A 12,696-nucleotide genomic window follows, 5' to 3' on the forward strand; every position below is an offset into this window, starting at 1 on the left:
GGGGGAGAAAAATGTGAAAAATGCAGCGGATGGTGCACGCACGTGCACACGCACGGACATGCCCAATGGAACAAAGTGAGCTAGGATAAGGATAGCCTGCGAGGAAGGAGGGATGCTAGCGAGAATGAGTTGCCAGGTCAAAGTTTCTCTGCATGTGTTCAGCAGCTGGCCTGCACACAAACAATAACAAATAAGCACACGCACACACACCTACAATGGTGGTTGCCATGGTGACAGTTTGTTTCACATGGGGACGTTTGACACAAGGTTCGAGTTTGCTGTCAAAATAAGTGCAACAAGTTGAGCCAACTTTATTGGGCATGATTACTACCATTAATAATGTATGTTCATTTTGAAAAATAATTCCATCTTTCCCTACCTGATTTGTTTAGCTAACATATGGGCACCATAAAGAATTTTTTTTAGCGATGTTCAATACAAGTAACCGTTGGTTTTGATATACAAAAATTTCCATCACAAACACAATGACAGAAAATTTTCAAGAAAAAACAATATATCCCAATATAGCATTTTTCCTTAATTTTGCACTAAATTAATGGCTATTTTCTATTCTTCTAATTTTGACTTCCTGATGGTAAAAAGAGTACCAATATCTTGAAATAATTATTAAGAATTATTTTATCTTATATGATCACAAAAGTTTTTTTTTTTCCTTCAGAATTTACTTACAAAAAAAAGACCACATAGACAATAATACTACATTTTTATTTATATTATTATTCTTATATCAATGATTAGTTCTAATGCTTTTTACTGTTACAATTTTATTTTATTTATATTTTAAACTGATTATTTTGTATTATTTATTTTGTTTTTAATAATATTAGAAAATTCTAGATTGTTATATATTTTATTTTATCAATTTATTTATTTTATAAATTTCTTCTATTTTATTTTATTAAACTTATAGTAATACCCGTACCGATACCAGTACGAGTACTCCACTCGAATAGTCACCGATACCAAGTATCGATACCACTAGTACTTTTGATACACAAAATTCCCCCAAAAAACAATGACACAATAATAATAATAATAAAAAGACCTATATATTCCACAAGAGCATTTTTTTTCCCTGAAATCTATAGAAATTCTGTTCTTCTATATTCTAATTCCTGATTGTAAAACGGCCAACTGTCACAAGTACTGATACCTTCAAATAAGGCATTGGCAAATAAGGTATTGGCCCAATACTGATACCTGGTATTGGTACTCGCCCATCCCTAAAACAGTATATGTATACAAATACATATGCATATACATACACACACACGCACACATTATATACGTATAAATATATACACATAACATGCATAAATGTATTTTTGTTTTACCTAAAACTCCATTCTATATCAATTATTATTCTACCATATATAAGATAAATATACCAGTATAACATATTATTCAGTCACGACACCAAATTATGACCTTTGTTTGCTGATTGGCTGGGACAAGTCACATGCCTCCTCCCAAATAAGTGGCCCTTCTCCTTGTACGTCGAGGGATTGTGTTTGTTGGGTTTACCCGGGAACCCGAACCCCATCTGACCCCGCTCAGCCCGAGCCGAGTTATGTAAAAGCAGGTGCAAGAAGCCCCTCGCCAAAGAAAGAAGCAGTTAAGATGCAGACAGCCTTGAAATCAAAAGCTCAAGTAAGTCACGACAAGCGCCACCTTGCATAATAGAAAGAAAACTCCAACCAGACGACCGGACGGGTCAGTTGCACTGTGATTGGCAGCAACAGGCGTCCCCGTATGACCTCACGCGTGATGTCATCATTTTTCGCTTCATATTTCTCATCTCGTCCGTGTCAATTCTTCCGACATCCCCCTCCCCCTCCTCCCCCTCCTCCGCATCACCCTATTTGGAATCCGTGGGAAGCACGGGGAACTGGGCCCGGGATGAGATTATCGCCATGGCGATGCACATCCAAAACAAGGAAGGAGGAAGAATGGATGTTAATATGGAAGCGTGAGTCATGATTTGGTCAAAAGGTGTGCGAGTGCAGCGAATGACGATGACATCACTGAAAGAAAAGATTAACTTTTTTTTGGTCTTCTTTTTCCACACTGCAACTGGGTCAGTTGGCGGCCATGTTATTAACCAATCAGCTTCTCAAGCTGAAAACTGTCGAATTTATATATATATATATATATATATATATATATATATATATATATATATATATATATAAAATTAGTGCCTTAATTTGGAGTTAATTTAAAGTTCCTTAAACACAATTAATACACGTCCACATCAAAATTTAGCAGTAATACATTTAATAATAATGCATATATTTGTGGAGACTGGGGTCAAGTTGTATTTTACAATTTTATAAATGTGCAGAACTTCACAAGTTATTTCATGTTAAAGATTAGATAAATCTTAATATGAAAGAAGAAAAACGTACTCAACTGTCATCAATGTCTTACAAATGCAATTATGCCATCTAGTGGCAAAAAAATGACCATAACACAAATCAATATATTTTTCATTTTAACTCAATTTTATGAATTATTATGAAATTACTGTAACAATGACTAAAATTCGCAATTAAGCGTGAGATAACTATTGAAGTCATGCGATTAATTATGATGAAAAATTTTAATCACCTGACAACCCTAATATATACACAATATGAAGCCTGTATTGTAATATTGCTAGCAGCGCAGTCGGACGCTCCATGCAATTTGGCGACGGAGCCGGACGGCCATGTTTCTGTTGGAAGATCGTTTTCTAGGAATCTGCGGTGGGCCGTGCGGAAGCGAAGACGGAGGAAGACGAGGTGGAGGAAGGGAGGGAGGGAGGGAAGATGCAGGGAGGAGTAGCGGACCCACATCTGTTTCTGCTCGGCTCGCTTCCGAGAGGCGAAGAGGGCGGGGCCTTTGCTGAGCTGGAGGAAAGCGCTAGGTTGCCATGTTGGCACCGGGGCAATAGCCACATACGGGCGAGGGCATCGAGGGCGCAACAAATGGGCCGTGGGGTCAAACTCTCATGCGCCCTCAAGGTCACAGTTGATTTTTTTTTTTTTTAAACACACGGCTGTAGATGAGGAGGATATATAATGTTAGAAAATAAAAAGTCAAATGTGTGAAATTATTCCAAATATTATGTTTTAACTGTCCTATTTGTAATTAATATAATAATAATAATAATAATAATAATAATAATAATAATAATAATAATAAACCAATTCTAAATAGATTGTGTAAAATTATTTTGGTTCCTTTTAAAATTTAAAAAATGCACTAAAATTTGGAATGTAATATATATATATATATATATATATATATATATATATATATATATATATATATATATATAGAGAGAGAGAGAGAGAGAGAGAGAGAGAGAGAGAGAGAGAGAGAGAGAGATATATAGAGATATATATATATATATATATATATATATATATATATATATATATATATTAATTTAATGTATACGTATCTATTGTCTTACATTGAATAATGTAATGTAATAATGTATATATAAAATTGTTCCTTCTAATCTATTATTAATTCTAATAAAGTTACTTATTTAATAAATAAATAAAGTAAATAATAATAATAATAATAATAATAATAATAATAACAATAAGAAGAAGAAGAAGAAGAAGAAGAAGAAGAAATTATAGAAATTCTATAAATTTGTCCTAGTTTAGTTTAGTTGTCCTAGTTTTACAATAAATTAATTTAACAATTATTAATTAAAAATATGTTTAAATTCATGTTAAATGTTATTTAAATATTTTATTTTATATTTTCATTCATTATTTACACTAAAAGAATAAGATTATTTAAAATAAAAAATTGCCATTTATATAATGCAGTTAAACATTGAAATTATACGTAACATTGTTAATCCTAATACTAATATTATTAACCTTAATTAAAATAAATCTATTATTTAAAAAGACAAATTATTTTTTTAAATACATTGCTATGCGCCAATTTTAGACGGCATTATAGAACGGAGTGGGTGGAGAGAGAGCGAGGCAGAGCGAGAGAGAGCGCCCACAAGTTTTTCCGAGCTTCAGCGATCTACTTTTTTTTTTTTTTTTTTTAAATGTCCCAGCTCCCCTTGCCTCAAAACTACTGTAAATCCCACATGTTCTGATTGTTTTCACTTGCACAGCATTACATGAGTGTCTAAGTGGGTGCGTGCGTGCGTGCGTGCGTGCGTGCGTGCGTGCGTGCATCCCTGATCCCCATCACGGCCCTGAGACGCAGCTGGGCCGAGCCGAGACAGCTGAAGACATCGCGACGTCGACGTGTGGAAGGCTTCCTGACTAGCAAGTCCAGCTGTCAATCTCCTTCGCTAGACCCGCCCCCTACATTTGTGTATATGTATGTATAAGTCAGAGTTATACTACTTTTGGAATTTTCAATATGACACTGATGGTTGTCTGAAAATGCTTTAGAAATATGTTGGCCTCTGACGACGTCTTAGCACGAGAGGAGCTTGCAAATTCGGATGCCGGAACAGTGACGAACCCTCACAAGGGGGTAGCTTAGCGCTAGCTAGATGCTATGACAGATGCGACACAGCACGACACGACATAGATGGAATTAAAACTTGACCAAAGCGAAACAATCCACTGTAAAAAAAAATATATATATATGTATATATATGTAAACATACATTTATATATAAAGATATGTAAAATTTGGGGGGTGCTTTAATTAATAACTTTAAGGGTAAGATCTGAAACAACAAATGTCGTTTTTTGCGTGTACCACTTAGTGTCAACACAGAGCTGCTGTATCCCCATGACACAAAGTTTCCTTCATCCAGCAGGACTCCACAGGTATGCACAACCACCATGACCCCCACCGACCCCGCTAAACAAGATGTGTATTGTGGCTGGGGGTAAAGCGATAGCACTCCAGGACAGCCTCAACTATGCGGCTAGCCAGACAAACCTTTTTTTTTTTCACCCACCCGGGGATGCATTCAGCCGTTCTTGAAAGAAAAGGTGCGTTTCATGTATCCAAAGGCGTGTTTGAGTCGGGTCAATGAGGTCACAAGTCGGTCACACACATACAAGCGCTCCGCAAGAAGCAGCAGTTAGCCGACAATAAATCCTAATTATGTCTATCCACAGCACAAATGTTACATAGAAATGATTTTGTCCTACCTTGCGTGTGCGCCTCCGGTTCACCGTTGCGTGGACTGCTGCGAAGTCGCCGTTCCGGTTTCTTGCCGCCCGGACTGCCGACTCCGCCGCCCGACCCCACGGACCCGAGTGACGGTGCGTGGGACTTGCTGCTATTTAGAAACATATGGTTACATGTATTAGCATTATACAATTTGCATAATAGCAAGTATATGCAGACGGCAAAAGACAGTCAGAAAGTACAGGATTTTTAATTTTTTGTTTTAGACTTGATTTTTAAATTAATATTAAAAAAATGTCTTCATTCAAAATAAACACTAAATACCAAACAAACACCGATTAATAATTTTCCCATTTGAGTCAACCACTAGACTTTGTGAACATGGACGCTAGCTGCCTCTTGTGCCTTCTTAGCTCCTTAGAAGAAGTAGCTCAGCATTAGCAAGCGTACTAGCTTAGCATTAGAGAGTCAAGCATTAGCGAGGACGAAGCGACAAGCATAGCATTAGCGAGCGTAGCATTAGCAAAGATGAAGCGACTAGCGTAGCATTAGAGAGCCTAGCATTAAGGACGCAGCTACAAGCATAGGTTAGCAAATTTAGCACTAGCAAGGATGAAGCGATAAGCATAGCATTAGCGAGTGTAGCATTAGTGAGGACGAAGCGACTAGCGTAGCATTAGCGAGTCTAGCATTATGGACGCAACTACAAGCATAGTTTTAGCAAATTTAGCATTAGCGAGGATGAAACGACAAGCATAGCATTAGCAAGCGTAGCATTAGCGAGGACGAAGCGACTAGCGTAGCATTAGCAAGTCTCGCATTAAGGACACAGCTACAAGCATAGCATCAGCGAATTTAGCATTACCGAGGATAGAGCTACTAGCAATAGTAAGTTTAGCATTAGTGAAGACGAAGCTACATGCGTAGCATTTGTTTGGTTTGGTTTAATGGTTTTGAACATATAATCAAACATTACAAGTGTAAAATACAAGTTGATGTAAAAATAAAAATTTAGAGGAAGAAAGAAAAAAAATTGTCAAGAATAAATTCCATAATTTACATGTCCAAGGAGTGGGAAGAAGATTTATCTAGTCCGAAGAACGAATGATGCAATACAAACGTGATTTCGTCTGGCTGCGTTAACCGGAACAACAATTAATTGGATTCAGCCATCTTTGTTGTTTATATTTTCCTCAAATGCTTTGAGGTCGAAACTTAGCAAGGGCGAAGCTACACAAAGCTAGAAGCTAGTCCTCTTTCGAATGATTTATTATTTATTAACACAATACGTTTGAAGTAAATAAATGAATCTGGCTTAGTAAACATATTAAGACCAAGCGCTATTAAAAGTGCACTCCATTTACCATTTAATATTTTTGATCAAACTGGATTTCTTCTTGTTAGACCACGAAGCATTTTTTGGTAAAAGAAAGATTGGACACATGGTCACCTATAACCGTTGTGTGCCGGTCCCAAGGTGCCTTTATAGAGCGTGGAGGGCGGCGAGTTGAGTCGGTTTTGTCGCTCCAGTTGTCTCTGTTCCTTGATCTTCTTGGGCTGCGGCTTACTGTACGTCTCCTCTCGGATGAAGTTGGACATGCCGTACACCGGGATGATTTCTGGCGGGAGGAAGCGAAAGCATTTAGCGGCGCTAGCTAGCTAGCAACACCGCCACGTTTCTCGTACGCGCTCGGGACGTCGGTACCTGGGTCGCCGTACATGGGGGGGAGGTGGTGCTGGTAGTACTGGTGGTGGGTCAGCTCGCCGGGGCTGACGGGCGGGTAAAACGAGTGCGAGTTGGGGATGAAGTGGGGGTGGGTCAGGTAAGGGGGCAGGTGGTGCGTGGGCGACAACGCAGGGGAGTAGGAGGGGGGGTAGCATTCCGGAGATTGGGGGGTCACCACCACCCGGCGCACTCCGGTGGTGTCTTCCAGGACCTGCGGAGGAAACACAGGCATGTAAACGTGCTAATATTGCACAGTATTATTGAAGCTAATCACCTATTGTTTTTTTGTTTTTGTTTTTAAAAAGGATAACTCGATTTTTCAAAATTATTTTAAATGATATTATTTCACAAAATGATCTATTTTATGAATATTCCTTAATCATATCTTTTTAGTATTAGCTTCAATTGAATGCGAATTTCTGCGATTTTAAGATTATTTATTATTAATTATTTTCACAATAAACAGTATACAATTACAAGTAATCGATTGTGTATAAATCTAATTATAGATGGAAAACATGTCAAATGTCCGCATTGATTTGTTTTAATTGTAACATTTTTTACATAAAACGTAAAAAAATATGATATATTGATCAATTGTTACTTTTAAAACCTCGGTTTTTTTATTTTTATTTTGTTAATTAATTTTACATTGAAAAATTATGAGGAATTAAATAACTTTGATGTATTTTTTATTATTTTTAGATTAATTTTAGAGAAAGTGAAATCATAACATCGTAAACTGAAGAATTAAGCTTTGTATTTACTGTAATTTTATTGTAATTTGGAAAAACATTATTTTAAATGCATTGTTATTGTTCATTATTTTATTTTCAATTGAAGACTTTCACAAAAAAAATGTAATCAATGACTTGAGTTTGTTAAGCTGAATTTAATGTTAATTTTAGATGGAAGACATTTTTACACTATTTTTTTATTGAAAATCAACTTTCTACCATAAACTAAAAAAAATGTCAAATTTTTTATTGATTGTTATTTTCAGATTTTTTTTTACATTAAATTAACAACTTCATTCATTGATTTTTTTTAGATTATTTGGAGGAAGGGAAATCACAATCAACATCGTAAAGTGAAGAATTAAACTTTGTATTTACTGTAATTTTATTTTAATTTGGAATTAAATAATTTAAGTCAGGGGTGTCAAACTCATGTTAGCTCAGGGGCTGCATGGAGGAAAATATATTACCAAGTGGGCCGCATTTGTAAAATAACGGTATATAACTTAAAAACGATTGCGTCAATTCTACGCAGATTTTGGCTATTTGTGTGCCTGCCCTAAATTACGGAGCTCAGCTGGAATCATATTGTTCCAAAAAGTAATACAAATGCAAATGGAACGCGACAAGTTCTGGACATGTTAAATCTACCTGTTTTGCATATATATTGTTCCCAGAATGCATTGCGCGGAACACAAGGACGCTAAACCTTGTCATATCTATTTGTGTTACCAGTAATTGAATTTATGTCGTATTTAACACGTTTGTCGGTCTATGATTAACAACAACAATAATAATAATAAATAATAATAATCATCATCATCATCATCAATCCATCAATTCCATTTTCTTGACCGCTTATTCCTCACAAGGGTCGCGAGGGGGTGCTGGAGCCTATCTCAGCCGACTCTGGGCAGTAGGCGGGGGACACCCTGGACTGGTTGCCAGCCAATCGCAGGGCACACACAGACGAACAACCATCCACACTCACAAGCACACCTAGGGACAATTCGGAGCGCCCAATTAACCTGCCATGCATGTCTTTGGAATGTGGGAGGAGACTAATAATAATAATAATAATAATAATAATAATAATAATAATAATAATAATAATAATAATAATAATAATTTAACAAACCGTAACTTTAAGTTGTATGTAAAATAATGACATCAAGGACGATTCCCCCGTACACGTTACATTGTTCATATGAGGTCTGCTTGTGAAATTACAAAAATTTTATATATTTTGATTGTGGTCGGCTGATTAATTAGTCTGAGAGTACTTTTTTTACTTTACAAAATCATCTCGTGGGCCGGATTAAACCCCTTTGCGGGCCTGATCCGGCCCGCGGGCCTTATGTTTGACACCACCGATTTAAGTGCATTATTATTGTTCATTATTTTATTTTCAATTGAAGACTTTCACAAAAAAATTTAATCAATATATTGAGTTTGTTAAAGTGAATTTAATGTTAATTTTAGATGATATAAAAAATTTTTTATTGAACATCAACTTTCTAACAATAAACTAAAAGAATCTATAATTTTTGTATTTATTGTTATTTTCAGATTTTTTTTTTTTTTTTTACATTAAACTAACGATTTTATTTGATAAATTGTATGCCTATTTTCAAAAGAGCTAATATTGGCGATTAATAAGTTGGGCCCTTATAATGCAGGCGAGTAAAACAAGATGAACCCCACTCGGTGCAAATCCCCCCCAACACACACGCACGCGCACACGCACACACAACCCCCTCCTCGGGCTTGGTGTTTACACAGGCCAAAGTCCCAGCATGACTACATGTGGACCCGACCTCATGCAATATTTACTGGTAACACACGCACACACAAATTGCTGAAAAGTATACACGCACGCATACACACCATGACAACACTTTAGCACACAACATTCATCTGTCAATAACACGGCGCGTGCGTGGGTGTGTGTGTCCCCTATCAGGCCTGTTTATGTAAGAGTGACAGTGTTTCCCGCTCACACTTGGCCCACCCACGCACACATAAGCCAACGACCTGACTATCAGTGGCCGAAATGCGGACCACACACTGTATTTAAGTGACCCTCCTGGCTTCTGTAAATGACATTTGTTTGGAGGCAATCAAGACATTCTGTACCTTCCTTGTCGCTGAGCAAACAGGTGCTAACCTAACGCTAATGTGGTGTTTACTGTACAACAGCGGGCGCTTATCATGTTAGAATGCGGCCTACGATTCCTGAAAGGTGGCATTTGAAGGCCAGTCAGTTGGACAATTCAAAGACTCCTTCATATGTGGCCTTTCTTTTATCGTATTTTTTATTTTTTTTGGAGGACATGGTGAAAATGTTCGGGATGCGAGTAATGTTACATTCTAAGGAGCTTGTTCTAGCTTAGGTCAATAATTTAAAAAAAATGATGCAATTTCTTTGTGTTGAGCTTTTCGCAGATAATCGACCCTTCCAGCTGACGTTACTGCTTAGCTCCCGCGGCGCCTTCCGGAGGGCAAACATCCCATAATAAATGAATGTAGAGAGCTTGATTTTCGGCGAGCGTTTTCGTTCAAAGGTGGGAAATATGTCAAGTGTCACAAAAAAACGTCCCAAGTAGGACACTACATTACTGCGAATCATTGAAACCAGTCATTTGAAGCCGCTATAGCTACAAAAAAAAAAAAGTTGCGTCGTAGTTTCACACTAGCCACCGTGCTAGTCTTTTACTCCTCACTGTCTTTCGTGGGGTTTAAAATCGCTGTCGGCAGCCGAAAGAATGATCTCATCCCTCTTTGAGCTATTAGAGCATCCGTTGGCTGCGCACAATTTCACCATAGCATTGGTCACTGATTTATCAAGTGTTTGACCTATTTTATAGCTCACACTGATTGTTTTCTAATTCACTCGCATTGACGCCCTGCCTCCCACCGCTAGGGGGCGCACTTCAACGTGACGATCCTGACCCGCCAGTTGCCGCGAGTTACTAATGCAACTACTACACAAGCAAAATGGTGCATTCAGGGTACTTTCACAGCCTGTTGCTAGTTGCTAATGCAGGGGTGTCAAACTCATGTTAGCTCAGGGGCCGCATGGAGGAAAATATATTACCAAGTGGGCCGCATCGGTAAAATAACGGTATATCCTTAAAAACGATTGCCGTCAATTATACACAGATTTTTGCGATTTGTGGGCCAGCCCTATATTACGGAGCTCAACTGTAATCATATTGTTCCAAAAAAATTATACAAATGCAAATGGAATGTGGCATGGCGCAGTTAATGACGTTATAAGGACGCTAATCCTTATTTAACACGTTTGTCGGTCTATGATAAAAAAAAAAATAAGAATAATAATTAAACACACTATAACTTTAAGTTGCGTGTAAAATAATGACATCCACGACTATTCCCCCATACAAGTTGCATTGCTCATCTGAGGACTGCTTGTGAGATTAATCATTTGATATATTTTGATTGTGGCCGGCTTATTAATTAGTCCGACAATACATTTGTTTTTTTTTGTTTTTTTAGCTTTACAAAACTCACCTCGCGGGCTGGATTAAACCCCTTTGCGGGCCTGATCCAGCCCGCGGGCCTTATGTTTGACACCCCTGTGCTAATGCTATGCAAGCAAAATGGTGCATTCAGGGTACTTTCACAACATCGGAAACTTCTGTTTTCTTCGATAACAGCGGTTTAAGGGGAAAATTAGGGGATTATTTAATAATCGGCCATTTGGTCCAATTGGCCGATTGTTTTTGGCCGATGTTTGAAGGCCAATAATCGGCCGGTTATAATCAGCGGCTGACTCATCGGTCGGGCCCTACCCTCCACCCTCCACCCCCCCCAAAAGTGAAGACTGTGCTGCAAACAGACCTGTGAGATGTATCCTGGGGGTACGTGGATGGGCGGGATGGAGCCGTTGGGGGACATCATGGGGACCTCGGCAGGACCTGACAAAGATGGAAAAATACTGACTCAGCCGAGAAAAATATGATTAACATTGATAAAAATAACTTCGCAATGTTTGATACCACTTTTTTCAGCATTCACTCTTTTAGTACTCACCACTACCTCTAGTACTTTTGATATATAAAATATCATTTAACACAATGACAAAAAATTATGAACAAAGCCTCAACAAGTACCCGATTCCCTAATAAAATGTACAGCACACGTTCCTCAATCCCAGTACGCTCAAATTTTGAGGCAACAGCTAACCTAGCTTCTTCCACTACTCTTCCTTGTTCTTTGCATTTTCCAATAGTGTGGATGCCCTGTGGCACCATACTGCCCCTCACAGGTCAGTCAAGGTACTACACCATTTTTTACCATCAACGATGTCCGAAACAAGCTACAGCACTGACACTGTATTAGATTCCGATGAAAATCAAACAAAAAAATGTCATACCACCGATTTATTTAATAGAAGGAACAGATTTGGAATTCTGTTGACTTTTCCGCCTTATCCTGAACACACGGACATCTCCTCCTCTATCTTCTGGAGGTCCGGAGCTGCTAAAGTCGTTGGGAAGCTGTTGGGAACGCTGGAGGGAATAAATCCCGACGAGAATGCAGACAACGAACGCACCCCAAATTTGGCGGCGGTTTTAAAGCATGAATGCGGGCGGGTGGTGGACAGGTAGTAAACAAACAACCAGCAGTTCTCAGTTAATGACGGTAGGATGCGCAATAAACTACCTTGCGCAAGAATATCGGTTACAGGAGGATTTAGTGTTTTTCACCTGATCGTTTTCATATTGGAGCAGAAGTGTTTTTTGTAAAAATATTTACGATCATTATGACAAGACAAAATGTTGATGCTTGAATATGATTCCTTTCCATCAAAAATATCCTTCATACCATCATACCCAGTTGACTTCTATGAATTCCCATAAGGTATGATATTTCCAAATTTATTTGGAAGATTTCCAAAATTCCCCATCTCAACTTCACTGGAAAATTTTGAAGAAACCGTCTGGAAATTTTGCGAGAATTTGCAGAAAATTGACCAAAAACTTCCCACTAACTTAAAACTTTCCCCAAATATCATGAAAACACATTTATCAAAAACTTTTCGGAAATATACAAAAAGAAAAATTTACC

At 37.8% G+C, this 12,696-nt stretch overlaps 1 protein-coding gene across 2 annotated transcripts in view; it reads right to left on the minus strand.

Annotated features, from left to right (window-relative positions):
* Positions 1–12,696, minus strand: part of fndc3ba (fibronectin type III domain containing 3Ba) — a 146,241-nt gene that overhangs the window by 36,763 nt on the left and 96,782 nt on the right. For both annotated transcript variants that reach the window (XM_077539744.1, XM_077539745.1), the window contains exons 4-7: positions 11,467–11,543; positions 6,845–7,076; positions 6,590–6,758; positions 5,160–5,290 (exon numbers count right to left, since the gene is read on the minus strand). In XM_077539744.1, the coding sequence (XP_077395870.1) occupies positions 5,160–5,290; positions 6,590–6,758; positions 6,845–7,076; positions 11,467–11,543 (609 nt within the window). The remainder of the gene's footprint in view (positions 1–5,159; positions 5,291–6,589; positions 6,759–6,844; positions 7,077–11,466; positions 11,544–12,696) is intronic.

The sequence above is a fragment of the Festucalex cinctus genome, chromosome 12 (assembly GCF_051991245.1).
Source record: "Festucalex cinctus isolate MCC-2025b chromosome 12, RoL_Fcin_1.0, whole genome shotgun sequence".
Classification (NCBI taxonomy): domain Eukaryota; kingdom Metazoa; phylum Chordata; class Actinopteri; order Syngnathiformes; family Syngnathidae; genus Festucalex; species Festucalex cinctus.